Source organism: Prionailurus viverrinus, chromosome A1, assembly GCF_022837055.1.
Source record: "Prionailurus viverrinus isolate Anna chromosome A1, UM_Priviv_1.0, whole genome shotgun sequence".
Classification (NCBI taxonomy): Eukaryota; Metazoa; Chordata; class Mammalia; order Carnivora; family Felidae; genus Prionailurus; species Prionailurus viverrinus.
In genome coordinates, this window is record NC_062561.1 from 11271056 (window position 1) to 11292040 (window position 20985).

General features: G+C 40.0%; 1 protein-coding gene across 4 annotated transcripts in view; it reads left to right on the forward strand.

Moving 5' to 3' along the window:
* Positions 1-20985, forward strand: part of FRY (FRY microtubule binding protein) — a 349471-nt gene that overhangs the window by 131846 nt on the left and 196640 nt on the right. For all 4 annotated transcript variants that reach the window (XM_047852065.1, XM_047852039.1, XM_047852049.1 and 1 more), the window contains one exon: positions 39-238. In XM_047852065.1, coding sequence (XP_047708021.1) covers positions 119-238 — 120 coding nt within the window. In that variant the 5' untranslated portion in view covers positions 39-118. The remainder of the gene's footprint in view (positions 1-38; positions 239-20985) is intronic.

The window sequence follows — 20985 nt, forward strand, 5'->3', positions numbered from 1 at the left end:
TATTTTCAGCCAGTAAGAACATCTGTTGTATTTTTCAGCTTCTCCAGTTGGCAACGGTTATATCAAGCCTCCGGTTCCACCTGTTTCTGGCACACAGAGAGAGAAAGGGCCGCCAACCATGTTACCCATCAACGTGGACCCAGACAGCAAACCAGGAGAATATGTCCTCAAGAGTTTATTCGTCAACTTTACCACTCAGGCTGAGCGCAAGATTCGCATCATCATGGCAGAGCCTCTGGTGAGTATGCTCCACGACACCTGTCTCAATTCGTCTTTATACTAAATATAGTAGACTTTAAAGCTCTGAGGAAAGATGGATTGTTTTCCCCCAGATTTCCAAAGGTGTTTTTGATTCCACAGGTGATTTTTTTTTTAAAGATTATGATTAAGTTTCCCGATTTAGAGGGGAAAAAAATGAGAGGGGCGCCTCGGTGGCTTAGTCAGTTGAGACTCCAGCTCTTGATCGCGGCTCAGGTCATGATCCACGGTTTGTAGGCTCTGCACTGACAGTGGGAAGCCTCCTTGGGATTCTCTCTGTCTTTCTCTCTCTCTCTGTCCCTCCCCCACTCATGCTCTCTCTCGCAAAATAAATAAACTTAAAAAAAAAAAGAGAGTCAAGGACTTTAAAAGAATCCTTAGCAAATACATTTCGGTGGCATGTTTCATTACTGCATTTGAACAGTAATAAGCATAATTTAACAACAGGAAGTGTGAGTCCTAGAAAAACTGTGTTCAGAGTCCCTGCCATGCATTTATACTTGAGTTGGAATCTTTTGTCTGTTTTTAAAGTAAATGAGAAAAAAAAAAATCATTCTTCAAGTGGCTTCCTGGACTTCCAGTTTGAGAACGTAGGGTCTCAGCGATCTATTGTCTGAAGAAGTTATTTGGTGAGTCATTCAGAAACACCTCTTTGTTTTCTGAAAGTCGGAGGACAGGAGATCTCGGCTCACTTACCTTTAGGTCCCTTATTAGACAGATACTGTCCGTGGACGTCAGTATCTTTCTTTGCAGATGATTCTGCTACAAAATAAGGCATGTGTTTCAGCCTTATGTTAATTGCTCTAACAAGGGCTCTAAAGACAGAGTACTGAACCTCAAAAGGACAGTCAGGAAGGAAGAAAGGCCAATGGGCAGATTCAGATTACTTGTTTTCTGACCTTGGCGGGAGAACCCCAGTAGGAGAAAAGGCAAGGAATCCAGAGTGACACAGCTTTTTCTATGAAGCTCGGCTTTGTACCTCCTGAGAGGATCCTGGGGCATCAGAAGACGCTGAGAGGTTTGCTTTGCAGCACCAGAGCTTAAAGTAATTAAGTATGATGGTGTTAAACCCACAAGTCTCTAAACAAATACATAGCAGATGATGTTCGACATCATCTGTTAAAAATGACCTTTGTAAGGATCACAATTGAAGAGTTGGGAAACAAAATTCAAGAATATTTGTTAAGTATATGGTTGCCTGACGGTTACAAATTTTGCATTTTAAAGTTTTTATTATATCAGTGGAGGTTATCTTTATGAATTCTACCTTCCTATTATGGAATGTTTCTTGGTTTTATAGTTTTAATCATTTAAACCTCAGTATAGTACCTTTTCCACATTCACTTATTTTTGAAATTTATTTTTCTGCTACTCTTTCTGCTAATAATAGCTAATATTTCTAGAGTACTTACTATGTGCCTGGCACTGTGTTTCATTTAGTGTCTCCTCTAACCTTTACAATAACCTTAGGTAGGTAGTATTTATATCCCCATTTACAGATGGAAACGTTGGCACAGAGAGGGCGAAGTAGTTGCCTAAGGCCACACAGTGTTGATATGAACTCAAGCCTAGTACCTTCAGAGCCCGCCTCTGAACCCTCTACACTCTGTTGCGTCTTTACGTGGACGTCCACACGTGAAGATACCTTCTTTAATGTCTTACAACCAACCAACACAGGGCTCTCCTATAACTTAAACTGGCCCAAGATCAAGTACCCAAATTCTCATTGCCCCAAATTGTGCTGATCCCTGGAACCCTCTGAGCACCTGGGTAGATTCTGAGGCTGCCTGGACTCCCTCCCCTGGTGGAGGGTGGGAAGCCAGCTTGGGTCCAGAGGTCACGGGGGAGTTTAAGGAGGAGAGAGCAGTAAGGCACAAGGAGGAGTTATTCCTTCACCGTGGCAGATCAGGGTCTCTGAAATTGTTTGTCATAGTGCATTTCCCTAAGGAGCTGGGAAGTTGTACTAAAGTTTAAAGAGATGCTAAGACTAGGCCCTGACATCTTTTGAGCCATCCCTCTTTCCAAAATAATAGTTTATTTTTTTTTCAATGTTTTTATTTATTTTTCGGACAGAGAGAGACAGAGCATGAACGGGGGAGGGGCAGAGAGAGAGGGAGACACAGAATCGGAAACAGGCTCCAGGCTCCGAGCCATCAGCCCAGAGCCCGACGTGGGGCTCGAACTCACGGACCGCGAGATCGTGACCTGGCTGAAGTCAGACGCTTAACTGACTGCGCCACCCAGGCGCCCCCCAAAATAATAGTTTAAATGCCATTATTTGAAACTTTATTAAGTGGGGTAGTTTGGGGTTAACTTTTTCTTCACTCAGCTTGGCATTCGTTTGGATGGCATTTTCTTTTTGGAGTAAACGTCACGTCTGAAAATCTATGTGCCGTAGCATTCTTTTAATTAGAGGTAGACAATTTTGTTCCTTTCAGTGAGACGCCTTAAACGTCCCTAAACAGGAAAAATGGGAAAGAAAAAGTGTAAGTCCTTTTCACCAGCAAATCTTTATTGTGGGCCTAGAGTGACAGGCCACTGGATGCTGAGTGCCAGGTAGAAGAACATTATGTTCAAGAAATGTATCAATCAAATTTCAGTATTGTTGCTTTTTATAAAAAGGGGCTATTTATTTCCCCCTGTACTTTTTGGCAGAGACGTAAGCTTCCGTGCCATATCCGTTTCTGGTCTGCTGAAAAATGCTTAGTAATTTTTGTCCTTGTACTTGTGCACTTACGGGGCAATACACGTGAGTCGATTTTGCGGCTCACTGCTGGATTCGAAAAATGTTACTGTGCATTTGTTAGTTCTGTAGCCATAGCAAGAGGTGTTATTTATTTATTTATTTATTTATTTATTTTTTTGAGAGAGAGAGAGAAGGAGCGTTATTTATTTGAGAGAGAGAGAGAGAGGGAGCGTGAGCATGGGAGGGGCAGAGAGAGAGACAAAGTCCCAAGCAGACTCCACACTGCCCACACAGAGCCCAACACGGACTCGAATTCACAAACCAGGAGATCATGACCTGAGCAGAGATCAAGGGTCGAACATTTAACTGACTGAGCCACCCAGGCACCCCAAGAGGTGTTATTTTTGATGTTTGTATAATACATTTAAAGTGAATTCCAATAAAGGCTCACTACTATTTCTCTTGCTCAGATAGGTCTATTTGAAAGACATTGAATCCTTTAAAAGCCTGAGTTTATGTAGCTTTGTATCAAATCACAAAGTTGTTTTCTTTTTCTTTAATGTAATTGGAACTTGTAGGGGAGTGGTAAGGGTAAATTTCAAAAAGTTGGAAGTAGAGATTTATTACTTATGGCAATACTCAGGAATCTCTATTTTTCAGTTTACTTTCAAAAGACTAAGTTCTTCAAAATTCCACAACAGCCTGCGTGGGATCAGTTATACACAACATCAAAATTAAAGTTGTATCTATGAGTTTCCAATATCCAAATAGCTAACTTTAATGAAAATAAAAGACAGGAAGGAAAAATATTCTACCAAAATTACATTTTAGCTTGTATTTCTTTGCAAACATTTTTCACTAGTTTAGCAGTATTGTTCTTTGTGCTCGAAAGATGCTCAGGTCATATCTATTAATATTGGTGGATTAGTCAGTAATTGTCAGCAATAGTCAGTATTGCTTCATGGGGTTAGTTTTTTTTTTTAAGTTTATTTATTTATTTTTGAGAGAGAAAAGAGAGGAGGGGCAGTGAGAGAGGGAGAGATGGAGTCCCAAACAGGCTCCAAACCGTCAAGTGCGGAGCCCAACGTGAGGGCTCAACCTCATGAACCGTGAGATCATGACCTGAGCTGAAATCAAGTTGGACACTTAACCGACTGAGCCGCCCAGGCGCCCCACTTCATGGGCTTAGTTGATAGCATTTGCTTTTGCCCAGTCCTACCATTATTTTACCTTTCCCATGCCAAGTGTCTTAAGCTAACTTGGATTATCTGTGGCTTTTTAAAATTTTTATTTCAAATTTTAAAAAGTATAGAAAAAAATAATAGGGATGTTCATTCCTTTTGTCTCCTACTCTTTCCCTCTGTTTACATTTTCTTCTTCCCAAGGCCCCTGGGTGATTCAGTCGGTTACATCCAACTTTGGTTCAGGTCATGATCTCACAGTTCAGCAGTTTGAGCCCCCCATCAGTCTCTGTGCTGACAGCTCAGAGCCTGGAGCCTGCTTCCAATTCTGTGTCTCCCTCTCTCTCTCTTCCACTCCCCCACTTGCGCACACTTTATTTGTCTTTCAAAAAATAAATAAACTTTAAAAAATATTTTTTTAAATAAATACATAAATTTTCTTCTTCCCAAAGTATGTTTTCTGTAATTATTTAAGTAAGAGTCAGTGGGTGGTAAATCACTGGGTCTTATTTATCTAAGAGGTCTTTATTTATCCCTCAGCTATCAGTAATAGTTCAGCTGGGAATAGAATTCTACTTTGACATTTATTCTCCCTCTAGACTTTTGGTGGTATATTTCACTATGTTGCCACTATCACTGCTGGGGGAAAGTCTTTGGTTGACTTGTTATTTCTGGATTATTGATTTTTGTTCCGTTTGCTTTTATGGTTTTTCTCTTTGTCTATGGTGTTTTTCAGTTTCACTACACTGTGTTTAGATGTGGCATTATTTTATTTTCTTGTTGGAGACTGTCACGCTTCTTGAATTGATGGTTTATGTCTTTCATCAATTCTGGAAAACTCTTAGTTATTAATTATTTGAATATTGCCATTCTTCCATTTTCCCTCTTCTCTTTCTGGCATCCCTATTAAATATATATTAGACATTTTCATGCTGTATTTCATATCTTTTTACCCTTCTTTTATTATTTTTATCTCTTGCTACTGCAGTCTGAGTAATTTTCTCGGGCCTATCTTCAATTCATTAATACTTTCTTGAGCTATGTCTAATCTGTTATTTAACTTGCCTATTAAGAATTATAATTTTGGTGACTATATTTTTCATTTCTGGGAGTGCTGTTTGCTTGTCTTTTAAAATCTATTTAGGTGTATTTTGTTTCTTTCTTAAGTTTACAGTTTCTATTCTATGTCTTTGATCACCTTAAACATACATTTTTTGTGTGTCTTCTTTTATTTTTTATTTTTTTAATGATTATTTATTTTGAGAGAGAAGGAGAGAGAGAGAGAGAGAGAGAGAGAGAGAGAGAGAGAGAGAGAGAAGGTGAGTGGAGGAGGGACAGAGAGAGGGAGAGAAAGAATCCCAAGCAGGGTCCATGCTGCCAGCACAGAGCCCAACTTGGGGCTTGATCCCATGAACTGTGAAATATGACCTGAGCCAAAATCAAGAGTAGGATACTTAACAGATTGAGCCACCTAGACACCTCTGTGTCCCCTTTAGATTAGTCCCAGAGTTATCATTATCTGGGGCCAAATATTATGTTGGCTTGAGAGTTTATGTATCTAGAAGGTGATAAAAGCAAACCCCAAACTCATGTAGTACTTGGGACTATGATTTCAAATTCTCAGGGAAGGTGTTGTTGTTGTTGTTGTTACCCAGAACCCAGGCGGGGACTGCCGGAACATCTTTTCATCTTCCTGTGCCAGTGGATAGATTTTCCCCTGCCCATTGTTTCATTGCTTAGAACTAGACTTAAGTGTCTTATTTCCAATGTCCCACCTCTCAAAGGCCCACAGCTTTGTTTCCTGTCCCCAAGTAGACAACAAAAAAGGCCTGTAGGCTAATGAGACCAGTAATCCTCTCCCAGGGCATTTACCATGTCACCTCATAACTTCTTGCTTTTAATTTCCCTTCTCATTTCTCGTGAACTTATTACTTCGGCATTTTAAAAGCATCATATATTTCACTCATCGTTTCCAAGTACTTATATAGCATGTGAGATTTTGAGTTTTCTTAGTCCACTTTCCTGCCAGTCTTCTGCTGGATTCTTGGTTTGCTTCTCATGCAGATGAGGGTGGGCCTTTGCACTGTGAGGTTCATGTGCAAGCAGAAGTTCCCATGGCAAGGTTGGTGGGGGCGGGGGGGGGGGGGGGTTACAAAATGAGTAAACCAAAGAGTTGAAAGACTGTCGCCAATTCTTTCTCTTCTGATCCTATCTGATGAATCTGCCCTAAGTACAACCCTGGGCCTTTAATTTTCTTGGTCGAAACCTTCATTTCACACCCTTTCACTCTGTGAAAGACCACCTGTCTTTCTTCCCCCCTGCACCTCTATGAACCCATGTTTCACTTCTGTGCTTCTCTGCCTCCTTCCTAGATGGCCACTGATCTCTTCCTCCTGGCTGTCTTTCATCCTATCTTTCCAGGTCCCACCTGGGGTACTTCTCAGTACCTCATCATCAAAAAGGTTTACTTGGTTTCTTTCCTGCTCACTCCATACAACTGTGCAAATGTGGATATACACACCTATAAATCTCTGTCTGAAGCACTGTATCATTCTCTCATGCAAACTGCACTGTCTTTATTGAAATAGAATACTAAAGTAGGCTAGAATAGAAAATATTAGAGTATGGTATAGGTATGAAGGGTAAATACTGCTTAACAAAAATTTGAGTCATGTGTATGTATACCAGCCCATAATGTAAATGTATATTTATGTATATTTTTATGGCGGGTGGATGGGGGATACAGATTTTGTAAAGTTAAACATTATACTAGTCAGTAAGTTCCTTAGAGGCAATAATTGTGTCTGATTCATCTTTACATACACACACACACACACACACACACACACACACACACACAGCAGGTCCCCATATCTAGGACTCTGCTTTATATACAGTATAAGGTAAATAGTTTTTGAATAAATGAATGAGTGTATGAATAAGTGAATGGATAGATGGGTGAATAGATAGAAAAGTTAATATAGTAGCTTACAAGGAATGTCTTTGTAAGAACCTGTGCTTCTCAGGGTCATTTTGCCAACCTCTAAACTGATAATAGTGGATTTTGTTTTGTCCTTTGTACTCCTTAGCAGGTGATACCCTCAAATCTGCTAAGTATAACTAACACTGATTCTCAGCCTTCTGCCTTGGGGCATCTAAGGATACCTCATTTTTCATTGATAGGGTCACCTGCTTCACCTTAGCAATATGTGAAGAGGAGAGGTGGGTTGTCTCTTAGCAGTTGGACACAGTCTCAGAATATACATTCTCATTATCTAGGAGTCTCTCCATTTATATAGCATCTGTCACTGTAGTCACAGGCAATTACCTTCTCAATAAACTCTTCCAAAAACAAGACTCTCCAGCTTTTCAAAAGCAAAAGCACCCATAATCTTGACTTTGTTTATTTAATGGACAAGAATGGATAAAGCCAAAGACAAAACAACTTTTCATTCAGTCTGATCTGAATTTGAATCTTGATTCAACCTCTTTAGTGTCATGTGGCCTGGAGGCAGCCAGTCAATCTCCCTTTTTTATCATTTGCAAAATTCAAGTAATGTGATGTACTCCTAGCACATAGAACAGTCGAGAGGGATAGAGGGAATGTGTGGAGCTCCTGGTGTAATCCTTAGCACCCACTAAGTGCTCAGTCATCACCATCATCATCATTGAAGAATTGGTATCAACCAACCAAATCTTCTGGTATATTTCTTTGGAGGCCAGCCTGCTACTTCCTCCCTGTGTTCATTCCAAAGGAATAGAGGGGGCGCCTGGGTGGCTTAGTGGGTTGAGCATCCAACTCTTAATTTCAGCTCAGGTCATGATCTCATGGTTCATGAGATCAAGCCCCATGTTGGACTCTGTGCTGAGCCTGTTTGGGGGTCTCTTTATCCCTCTCTCTTCCCCTCCCCTGCTTATGTGCACTCTCTCGCTCTCTCGCTCTCTTTCAAAATAAATAAATAAACATTTTTTTAAAAAGGAATAGATGCTTCAGCAGGGCAATTCGATGCCTGCTGTTGGCCATTTACTGTTACTATCAGATGGTTGTCCTAAAATCTTCCATGGCTATGAGAGGACAACCAAAGCTGGTTTAAGCAGACCTGGTCTGGATCCTTTAGGGACTTGTACTCTGGGAGGCGACAGAAGCAAACAAAGAAAGTATACAAGAGAAGACAGCACCCCACTATCTCACTGTGTCTCTAGAAGAATACTGGAGGCTTACTTGGATATAAATTGCGAAAATCTAGAAAATGAAATCAGGGATTTGAGCTGAGCCTACACAGAATGGTTTTTAAAAGCTTTCCGAGAGGAAAACATACTGAGTTCTTGAGGGTCGGGGTCTCAGAAACAAGTAGGAACATTATCGTGCCAGGCCACACTGTGAAGCCAGTGGCCCAAATTGGGAAAGGCTGGATTATTCAACTAAGTAAAGCAAGTTCAGAAAATTTCAAGAATTTTCTTTTTCCCATTCATGTGTTTACATTTATTGCAAACCTCAGAGAGAGAACTATCTAATTTTCTTAAAGTTAGTCGTCAGTTCAAACTGATTTTCTTCCCCTCCTCCCCACCGCATTTTATTGAGATATCATTGACATATAAATGATATAACATTATATTAGTTTTAGGTGAATTCATTTTAGGCAAATTGGTATTAGTTTTAGGTGTATAACATATGATTTGATATATGTATATATTGCAAAATGATCACCACGATAGGTGTAGTAACAACCATCACCACGCAGTTACAAAGATTTTTTTTCTAGCAATGAGAATGATTAAGATCTACCTTGGTAGCAACTTTTAAATCTACAATACTGTGTTGTTACTACAGTTTCCATGCTGTACATGACATCCCCAGGACTTAGTTACATTATAACCGGAAGTCTGTACCTTCAAGAATTTTCAACCACACTTCTCAGGCTGCCTCTTTCGTCTGCTCTCCTCCCTCTAATTTGGCCAACAGACAAGAAACTTGATTTTTCATCGCAGCCCTGTTGCCAGCCTATGCCTCCAACAAAGCATTTAAATGCGATCCCTCATTGTTGTCTCCTCTGTGAAATGTTAACAATCAGGTGCAGTTTTAGCTCTAATGTATATAATAAATGAAATACAAGCATCAATTATTCACATCTCTGGATGCATTAAGTGAATCCACTCTGGTTTAAGCTTCTGGTATCCTTGCAAGGAGCTACAGGGGAAACTAAAGTGGATATTGGACTGGGGGTTTCATCTAGATCTGTGGTCTATCGGCATAAAATGTCAACAAAAAGAACAAGAAACTCTCATTTTCCCAAGACGTACTCAGAGAGCAAGTAATTTATTCTCAACTTTGAAACCTGGAAAAGGGAAAAAACACACCTAACTTTCCTCCTGTCCTCTAGCAGAGCCTGGGGCTGAGCAAGAGGGCAGTGCTCGCCTTCCCCCCATGTTCTGATATTTCAAAACATGTTTATGATAAACAGTGATGTGACAATGGGAGGGTTTATTATTGGGATTGCTTGAGAGCACCAGCTTGCAAAGTCGTTAACGGGCAAGATACAAGCCAGATCTTCCAGACATTATCCCTGAGTTAAGCTTGGAGCACAGGTGTGAGGTGAGAGACACTTACTCATAATGATGCTAACTGCGCTGTTCTGGAATGGAGACTTCATAACATTACATGATCTAGCAGGCTTGCTAACATAAAACAAACAAGGCAATTTCTGTTTTAATGTAAGACCAAAAGTAAACTAAAGGTAGCACAACATATCTTCTTGTTGTGCAAGTCTTTGAAGAATCCAGGATGCCAGGATTGCACCACACATCATGAATCTGTAATGAAATATGCCTGAAGACCAAGCCTGTGCGAATACCAGTCACGGCCAGCTGGCAGAAAGATGGAAAGGCCAAGCAATTAGTTAATGACAGCATTACTGCACGCTGATGTTGTTTTAGGTTCAGGCAGTAACGTCTGTTGACAAACCTTTGTTCCTTGGCCCTGTGTCTCAGGCTTCCAGCTCCTCCTGAGTGCTGATGTCACAAGGCTGGCATCAGGACAAGTCTCCGGTTAACCCTGAAGTTGAGCGGGACGTTGTCCACTGGTAGCCCACCAACAACAAACTATATGTAATGAGTTGTTCTAAGCAGTTTTAGTGAATTCAGTTGTGGCTGTAAGTAATCAAGGCCTTTGGCAAGTGAAATACACATTCACCCTTGTCTCCTTTTTTGATTTTAGACCAGATACAATGAGCTAACAGACCCAGGTTAGGATATAGTCTGTTTGTAGTTATAAAAGACCCTTTTTTTCACCTCTGACACGTACAGGGACTGAATGCAGCCATGGTCCTGTGTTTCGCCACTTTAGATACCTGAGTTATCATCAGACTTCTCGGTATCAGAAAATATCAGATCTTTTAATCAGCAACCTTTTTAATATTTAAGAAATTTGTGAATTAGGAAATGCTGCTATACTAATGGAAGGTTAGAATGACTGCCTCTAATTAAGTATGTATCTTTATGTGGTAGATCATCATGAAACCTATTATAATTAGTTATGTTTATAGCCTGATAGCTATTCACTAACCTTAACCGTGTGATATTTCATAATGATACTTCATCAAGCCGGTGATTTTTCGGCACTGTCTTCTATGCCTATCTTCCGATCCTAACCAAATGTCTGTTGACTAAGGGTGTGTAAATAGCAGAACGCCAGCTTAATGCCTCTCTGCACTGTGGATGCCAGTCAGCTTCCCAGAAGGACAACCGGCTAGTGTTTTTAGCCAAGCTCCTCTTTAAATAGAGGCCTCTCTTGCTTCAACAAATCTAATACGGGAAATATAAAGAGAATAAAAATAATTTCTAGATATAGTTCCCTATCGAGTAGAGTGATGGAATCAAATTAACGTTGTCCTGAAAGGAGACCAAGAAACCACTACTGGACAAAATACGGACTCATTTTCCAAATTATAAATAAATAACTTTAAAAATAGCTATTTCTTAGCAAATCACCTCAGCCTGGTACCCCTTCCTTAATATATCAAGGCATTCACCAGAAATCTGGAAAATCACCCTAACCAGAAACAAAATAGTATTGTAGTTAAAGCTAGAGATAATTGTTGAAAGGTTTCATTTAGCTGCTGAATGAAGTGATCTTTCAGATGAGCTCACAAACTCATTCTTTTTTGTATGCTGTTCAACTTAAAGTTTGTTTTCCTTGTTGTGAATATTCTCGGAATCATATAGACAAAAAGCATTTCTTTTGTGGTTGTTAAGCTGGACGCTTAGCAGTGAAATGAAATTTAATGCACCATGATAGTAAAAGTTCACTTGAACCTTAGAGCAAATAAACCATATGCAAAGGATAATGAAGTAATAATAATAATTAAAAAAAAGGTTTTTTGGTTCAACTTCATAGTATCCAATTCTGTTCATCCATTCATAAGGCCATAATTTTTATATCCAGTGACTTTATGAGAAGTTTATTAAAATTTCTTCTTGAGACCAGAAAACCAGGGGAAGGGTGTTCCTCAAGTTATTTTCGGGCTAGTTTTGTTTTTTTGTTTTTTGGATTATATGCTTCTTTTACTATTTATAGAGACTTCATTTTAATGCAAAGGATTATTTGAAAATATCCCATCATATTTTAAAGTATCAGAAAATGCCAATAATAATAAATTCAATAATATGACATAGTAATAAACACTGAAGGCCCATCTGTACATTCACTGTGATCTATTTCTGTGTTTCCATTTAGCATTTTGACATTCCTGAAAGTGATTAACACAAGTGTAGGCAGCAGCAGTCTTTATTGTAGCATTGTAGTAATTTTAATCCGCCTATGTCTTGATTTCCACAGGTCATGCTGAGGTCATTTTATTAGGTATCTTTGATCGTCACTGTTTATATCTAGTACTCTTCAGCTTGAATGATTTCGTAGAATACAGTATTCTATTTAATGGTGTTCCATGATGCCTTTGAGGATTTCTACTCAATTCGTAAATTGTAATCACATAAGTGAGGGGGGGGGAGTGGGGCTGGAATGTTCTAGTAGGTTTTTCCAAGATGATTCAACAGCCATGCCCAAGAATCAAAGACAACAAAAAGTCAGATTTTGATTGATCTAAAATGTATGTATTGCTTTTGATTGAGATATATTCACGAACCATAAAATTCGCTTTTTCAAAGAGGGCAGTTCAGTGAGTATTCACAAGTTGTACAGCCTTCAAACTCTAGTTCCAGAATATTGTCTTTTTTTTTTTTTTTTGAATGTTTATTGTTTGAGAGACAGAGCATGAGCAGGGGAGGGGCAGAGAGAGAGGGAGACACAGAATCCGAAGCAGGCTCCAGGCTCCGAGCTGTCAGCACAGAGCCCGACATGGGACTCAAACTCACAAACCGTGAGATCGTGACCTGAGCCGAAGTCGGACACTTAACCGACTGAGCCATCCAGGCACCCCTAGAACATTGTCTTTTAATAGCACTGTAAAAGATAGAGTAGGTAAGTAGGATTGGGATTTACTTATTTGTGTACTCTTCACCCCCTGGGTTTGTCTTTCATTGTACCAGAAAACCAAACCTTTTTTTTTTTTCCTTAGCTAAAGTAATTGGATCATTTAAGTTTTGACTAAGAAGCTTTATTTGGTTGTACAAAATGGGGTATGTTATGGATTTTACATAACCATAATCACGAAGAAGATGCTGCCGATGAAATTGCCTCTTTTAGCTTGTGTAGAAAACAAAAATTCAAGATACTTATACACTGCAGAACTTCAACAGAAATGAAAATGTTTCTCTCCTTGTGGCAAATTCTGGTTCTGAAATGACAGCATCCCTCTTCGCTCAGGGTTCGCTTTAGCTGCTGGTTCAGATGATGGCACTGGGTGACCAAGTTCCACCCGAGAGGAGACTCATCTGCGGCGCTGAGGGAACGGGTCTCTACTCAGCACTGTTAGCTTCTGACCTGTCGGTAACACCATGAGAAAGTGTGTGGCACTCACTCCTTCCCATTGAAACAGTGCTCCACACATACCAGATTGGTCAGTCAAGGTGTCCTAAACCCACATTCCCCCAGTGACACTGGGATCGATGTCTCACCTCATGAATATCAGCCCTGTGGCTTGATCCATACCTACTTGCCCAAGGTTTCCTGGGATTCCCAGCCAACAGAATAACATTATGAGCTTGTCCAAGGCGAACAGTGCCATGTTCATGTTCAGGATAGACTCGCTATGGCAATAGAGAATGGGAACTAGGCAGTGGCTCCCATTCCTAAAGCTAAGTCATAACTGTCAGAGTTGCTTTGGTCTCCTGAAAATACAGTGCCATTCAGACAGTTCAGGGATGCTTCTCATTCATTCAGTAAGAGTTTTATTTTACATCAGCGTTGCAGTACAGTTTGCATACAATAAACCGCAGGGATTTTAAGCTTACAGTTTGATGAATCTGGCAAACTTATACACGTGTCCGCAGCACACAACCCAGCTGCATCCCGATGCAGTTCCCGATGAGTTCCCTTGTGTCCTTTTTGTCATCCCGATGAGTTCCCTTGTGCCTCGCGCAGATGGACTGTAACGCCGCCCCTTGCCTCAGCAACTACTGATATGTGTGTAGATTCCCATTTTCTGGAATTTCATATAAATGGAAGCCAAACAGTATGTACTCTTTTGGGTCTAGTTTGCTTCACTCGGCATAATGTATTTGAGACACATCCATCTTTTATTTTGTATCAGTAAGTCATTCATCTTTATTACTGAGTAGAATTCTATTCAGTGTATAGACCACAGTGTGTTTAGTCACCGTTTGATGGGCACTTGGTTCAACAAATAGTTTCTGAGTACCATTTTAACCAGCACAAGTCTTGATCTCCACAGATCACGCTAACAAGGTATAAACATACATTGTTTGCCAAAATTTGCAAATTTCAGTGAAGCCCATTTCTTTGCCAAGCCCAATAGTCCCAAGTACAAATCCATTATTTGAACAGTGGAGAGGAAACTTGTATATATGTACTTTACATAAAGTATATTATTTATCCTTTATATATACTTCTATAATATAAAGTATTTATATAAAGTATATATATGCTTTATAACGATGTATAAAACATGTATGTTTTATAAGGCATTTTTGATAATAGCTTACAGATAGATACATAGATAATATTTCCCAACTTCCAAGAACAAATGATTGATGCTATGTATTGTACAAAGAGAAATAAGACAGACCATCACTTTTTGCTTATCATGTTTCAGGCATATACTAATCTTCACATTAACCCTAGAAGGTGAGTAAAAATAATAACAGTTTGTGTTTACATAGAGTCTATGTAAACAGTGCCAGACACTGCTCTTAATACTTGAATAATATTAACCTTCATGTCAACATCAGGAGGTAGTTACCATCACTACCCTACTTCACATAGATACAGAGGTTAAACAACTTGTCCAAAGTCAAACAGTTAGCAAGTGGTGGAACTGACATTCGACACAGACCGTCTATCCCTGGGATTCGTATTCTTAATACCACACTCGTGGTCTTCTTCATTGTTCTTCAGCGAAGCTGAAACTCAAAGATTTAATAAAACTTACCAAAGGTGGTGTAGTCAGGGCTGATGCTCTGATTCATATCCTGGTTTGATTGACTCTAAAGTCCAAGGTCTGATCTACTTAGAAAATGATATATACTTATCCATGTACATTGGTTGCAAGGAAAGAACTAGAGAATACCAGAAGAACTATTAAAGAGTGAAACTGTGCTGTCCCTTCTTATAGGAGTGAACAGGGAAAGAGTAGTGGGACAAATAAACTTTTGAAGGACAAACGGAATTTTTTGATGAGAGGTGATCTGATTGGGTCTGAGAAGGGTCTGAGATGTGAGTTTTATGTTAGTGGTGACAGAAGAAAATCAGAACGTGACTGATTTTAAGTCTCCAAGGATAGCCCTGGGGAATAGAAACATTTTAGGAGAAAGACTAGCCTATGAAGGACACACAGAAGGGGTGCCTAAAGAGTTGGGAGGAGAAAAGGCTGAAGAATGGGGTGGTTCAAGTGGAAAAAAGAGAAGCTCATTGCAGCTGAAAGATCTGAAAAGCACTGAAAAATGGTCACCAGGTTTGTCATTTGGAAAGTCACTGGGACCGCTAGAGAGAGTATTTTTAGTGTGACAGAAGAGTTAGATTGCAGGTGGTTGAAGAAAAAGAAGAGGGGCGGAAGGGAATACAGGATGTATAGACCACTCCTTAAAGAGCTAAAGATGAGAAGGGCATAGAAAGAAGACAGTGGATATGTGGTCAAGGCAGGCACTACGATGAAAAGATCTAAGCATGTTGATAACTGAGAGAGCCCACAGAGAGGGGGAGGGTGACGTTGGGGGATGGGGAGCTGTCTGATGGAGCAAGGTCCCAGAGGAGGTTAGGAAAGATCCATCCACATACACTGAATGTCCACTTAATGGATGTAGCACGCACCATTAGTGAGTGTACTGGGACAAAAAAAGTCAAAAATAGCAACAAAATAGAGTGTAACCCAGAAACAGATGACAGAAGGTGGTATCTTATATTTCTTGCTATCTGCCATAGTTGCACAAAGAAAAAAAATGCCTGTGGGAACTGCTCTTTTGTTCAATTAAAATGAAAATTAACTCTGTAGCTAAGTTTAATTGAAGTTTCCTCTCTACTGTTCAAATAATGGATTTGTACTTGGGACTATTGGACTTGGCAAAGAAGTAGGCTTCACTGAAATTTGCAAAGCCAGCTGCAAATAGGACAGATTCTCTTGAGAGTTTTTAGAGATTTAGGGGTTTTTTTTGGTTTTTGTTTTTTGTGGTTTTAATTTTTTTTATTTTAGAGAGAGCATGCATGCACGTGAGTTGGTAAGAGGGGCATAGACAGAGAGACAGAGAGAGGGAGAGAGAGAGAGAGAGACAGAGAGAGAGAGAGAATCCCAAGTAGACTCCACACTTAGCACAGGGCTCAGTCCCACAACACTGGGATCATGACCTGAACCAAAATCAAGAGTCAGAAGCCCAACTGACTGAGCTACCCAGCTAACCCACTTTTTTTTTGAGTACTGAAATAGTCTTCCAGATTTGAATCTGTCTCCATATTTCATATTATGGGGTACTACACATCACATTACTTGCTAGTACCTTCAACTGATTTGAGATATTCCCTATATCATTCACTTGATCTGGGAATTTTTCCCCATTATTTTGGGTGAACATCAGCATATATTGTTTTATTTAAGGAGATTTATTTTAATAACTGAATAGAATAAAGGGAAACACAGTTGTGTCCGTTTCTATGAGCACCCTCCTTCTACACATCTCCGATTGTCCCAAGTCCTGCTCGTCAGTCTTATCAGAATGTCATGCGGTGATGTCCCTTTTTACCTGTGGACAAACCGAGGCAGATCTCAAGAGGGCTCGGTTCAACGATCCCCACAGGAAGCCAAAATGACCAGAGTATATCTTCAGGGTGATTCAGACCCTGGGTCCCTGATTGCCCCTCGTGTAAGGGAGAGTCTTTTGAGGACAAACGGTCAGTACTCAGAACTGTGAGTTCTCTGCCTCACCCCTTAGATCTGTTTCCAAAGTTGACTCAAACCTGGAACGAATAATATCTGAAGAGAAAAATGTGTGTCAAACATAAAGATATTTTGGACCTCATTTTTCTGTAGTTCAGACTGCCTGTCGCTGTGAGCTGGAAGTTCTGGATGAAGTGCTGTGGGTGGCATTTCACCAGTGGAGCCCAGAGCTCCCTGCTCTGAGGGCCTGTCACCGCGTGATGGGGCAGCTCACTGCTCACCCTCCTTGTGTTCTGAAGACAGATCCAAAGTGCAGTGATTCAGTTCTGAAAATTTTTGACGACTCAGACCAGATGCGTGAATTGTAAAATTTCACTGCCGAGAGCCATCAAATCCCTGAGTCAATGATGCCAAAACACGTTCTTATAATCAAAAACACTGTAGCATCAAGACTTGAGAAGTTTGGTAGTTGTTTTGTTTTGTTTTGTCTTTTTAAACATCTCACCATTAAATTAAATGGTTTCCTCTAAATTATATATTAAGAATTTAAATCCCTGTAATAATGTTAGACTTTTATTTTTTAAGAGAGAAGAGCAATTACTCCTTATAATGTTTTTTTTTCCTACTTTCTGTAACACAGCTTTCTAGTTACACTTGGAAACTTCCAGGAAGCTAAAATTAAAGCTTAAATTGTGTTAGTGGGAGTGCCCAATGCCCTGGGAAAATGGGTGGAACTTAGTTTCAGCTCCTAAACTTTATGAAAGGGGTTATGTATTTTAATCTTCTCTAATTTCAATAATAATGGTGTTAAAGGAATTTTAATACAGTAATGATTATCAGTTCTCCAGTACTCTCTGCCATTCGTCTTTCAGTTCTGTGTGGTTAGGTTGGTATAATTTATCTTTATTTTACCTAAAAGTTAACTGAAGTTTACAGAGGTTAAGTAAAATTTGTATGTTTGTAAATAAAGGAGACCTAGGGTTCAAATTCGAGTCTCTGACTCCAAAGCCCATGCTCTGAACTATTACATCAAACTACTATAATCACTAAAAGAGATTAAAAGAGCATCTTAAGCAAAGTTGGTGACGTATTTAACAAATTGAATAATCTCGTATTAACTCTGGAAACATTGCTGGTTTACACAGTTATCGAAATATCTCTGAGGGCAATAGTTTGTATCATTTTAGGTTGGTGAAATGCTACTGTATGGGACACATTTGGGACTTTTTTTAGGCCAGTAAACATTCAGACGTAGAAAATGATTTATTAAATAAGCCCCTTGTATTCCACAAGTAGAACACCTTTTGATACATGAGACTTTCCTAGACTTGCCCGTGTCCTGTCGTGTATGGGACCGTCTTTTCTCTTAGAGCGTGGCCTAGTGAGAAAAGACTAGAAAGTAAAAATGTAGCTAGCATACGCTGAAATTGTTTGGAAATTGAGGGAGAAGTCAATAGCCTTTCTCTGCCCTTTGCAGGTAGATACACACACAAAGAGCTTTCAGAGTTTATATTTTCTTAAGGGAGGGGAGGTTGGAACTTCTCAAGATGTGAGAAACAAACAGGGACCTGTCTTTTTTTATAGAAATACTTAAAACTCTTACAGGATTCTTCATGACAGGAGAAACATCCCTCTGGGATGGGTCAGGACAGCAGTGTTCTTTGATTTCTGGGGGAGCACATTCAAAGAAAAGCCCATGGTGCAGACAGACCTGTGTCTGGCTTCTCACACGGTAGGCAAGACTATCTGTGAATGGAGAGAAATGGGGAGAGGGTCCCTTCTGCAACTCTGGCAGGAAAAGATAAAATGTTGGGTAAGTGCTACTAAAGTAAGTTTTAAGAAGTAGCTTATACTATCTTGAAAAAGTGAGATATTGTTAAAAAAAATTTTAAGCGATGACAGAAGTGATGCCTCACGTTTCTCCTGGGTTTCTTTTCTTACGGAGAATTTCAACATCACTAAAGTAGAAAGACAGTAAAAAGAAACCAACTTCAGCAATTATCAACTCATAGCCAGTTTATTACACACTCCTTGCATCTCCCCCGAATAATATTTGAAGCAAATACCAGAAACCATATTATATCATCTCTGAACATTTCAGCATGTACCTTTGAAAGATACTCTTTAAAACAAAACTGCAGGGGCACCTGGGTGGCGCAGTCAGTTAAGCGTCCGACTTCAGCCAGGTCACGATCTCGCGGTCCGGGAGTTTGAGCCCCGCGTCGGGCTCTGGGCTGATGGCTCAGAGCCTGGAGCCTGTTTCCGATTCTGTGTCTCCCTCTCTCTCTGCCCCTCCCCCGTTCATGCTCTGTCTCTCTCTGTCCCAAAAATAAATAAACGTTGAAAAAAAAAATTTTTAAAACAAAACTGCAATATCATTACCACACCTAAAAACAGTAATCCCTTAACATCCTCAAAGAGCCAAAAAGTGTTAAAGTTGCCAATGGCCTCATGAATGTCATATTTTTTTAATGATTTTTTAAATCGGGATCCAGCTAAGATCCACATATTGCAATCATCTTGTTAAAAAATCAGTAGGAACCTCCGCTCCCCCCCACCTGGCACCCTTTCACTTCCCCACCCCACTGCAACTTATTTCCTGAAAAAACACTTTTCTTTCCTTCAGTCTGGATTCTGCTGCTTGTGTCCCTTTGGCATAGTGTAGCATATTCCTCTAACGGCTGTATTTCCTAAAACCTGGACATTGCCTCTGACTTGGTCAGACTCAGGTTTGGTGGGGGGGGGGGAGGGGGTTGTTTGTTTGTTTTGGTTAAGACTATTTCATAGTGTTTGCTCTCATCAGAAGGGACTTAATGTCTAGTTTGCTCTGTCCTGTGCTGCTCACAGGCCAAGGACTCCAAGCTTTGGACCACTAAGAATTTTTAAGGATCCATCACCCCAAAGTCAGGTTTTTTCACAATGATTTATTTTCAAAACAAATATACCATTCAATTCGACTAATGAGTTTTCAGTAAATAAGTAAAATTGTTATTAAAATACAGAATGAAGATAATTCTTTTAAAAATTTAAAAGCATACTGCTCTCACTGGGTGAAGGAGACCATCATTTTGAGACTCCTCTGTCATAGCTGATTTCCGCTTGCTCTTTACCCATTGTTCATTCTGTGTTAATTTCACTTCACTGCTTATTTAATGCTCTTTGAGAACCAAGATGTCTTGGATATACAAACCTTGGATTCTTAGACTTGGGATGCCATGCCACTGGTTGGGATTTCATGCCGCCTGTCTCCTCCTGCAGGAGAACCTCAAAAAGAAGTGTGCCTCTGCAGCTTTTCTTATGCACGAGAGCCTTCCTGGTGTTCGCTCTGCATTCTGATGACTCTCTTCTGAGCAAGTCTCCTCTCTTCTCTCCTCCCTCCCTTTCTCTCCACTTTTTATTTAGCCTGCATGATACTGTCTTCCCCAGGTCTACTTTTAAGCCTCCTGGCACTGATAAAATCTATGTTGATGAAAAGAAATTCCTTGGGATTGGTGAAACGTGAACTTGATTTTCTGTGCCCAAAGCTGTCTTTCCAAATGCCTAGACGTATCGTCAGACATTGAACAAACCCTGTCAGTGCTTCCCAACTATGTCCTGGGTATGAAGGGAGAGGGGGAAATTGCAACAAGGTGGAACTGCTTACAAGAATAGATGCAAACAAAGTCTCCTGTGACAACTAACAGGTGGCTCCGCGAAGGAGAACTGAGACCGGGCTTAATCTTGGAAGGAACATTTAAACTTAGTCTTCAAAGAATATGACTTCCCCCACTGCAGCAGGATGCTGTCTTTCAGAGAAGGTTCCCAAGATAGGGACTCCTGAGTTATTGCAAAAGTCTACAGGTCCACATGTATGCTAAGCATTATCTTTTAGTCTCCCGTATAGATGTATTCCTTTTTCTCTAATGTATGTAAAATAAATACTGTTGCTATTACAGTACAGAGCCATCTAAAAGTATCATTGAAGTCACAGTATTAGCGCTCTATCGTTATGTATTTAAACAGATACTAAAATAGAAGGACTATCTGGTGTGTTTGGAGGTGTGAGTGTGTGTTTTGCAGTTGGGAGTTCCTTGAAAAATTTTGACTTTAAAATGGGTCTTATAAAATACGGAGTGGTAATGATTGAGCAACATTGTGAATGTGCTAATTAGCACTGAATTGTACACTTAAAAATAGTTACAGTGGCATATTTCATATCATGGATATTTTGCCACAATAAAAAAGTATATTAAAAATTTGGGGGGGCCTGGGTGGTTCAGTTGGTTAAGTGACCGACTCTGATTTTTGGCTCAGGGTGTGATCTCAAGGTTCGTGAGTTCAAGCCCCGTGTTGGGCTCTGTGCTGGGCATGGGGTGGGGAT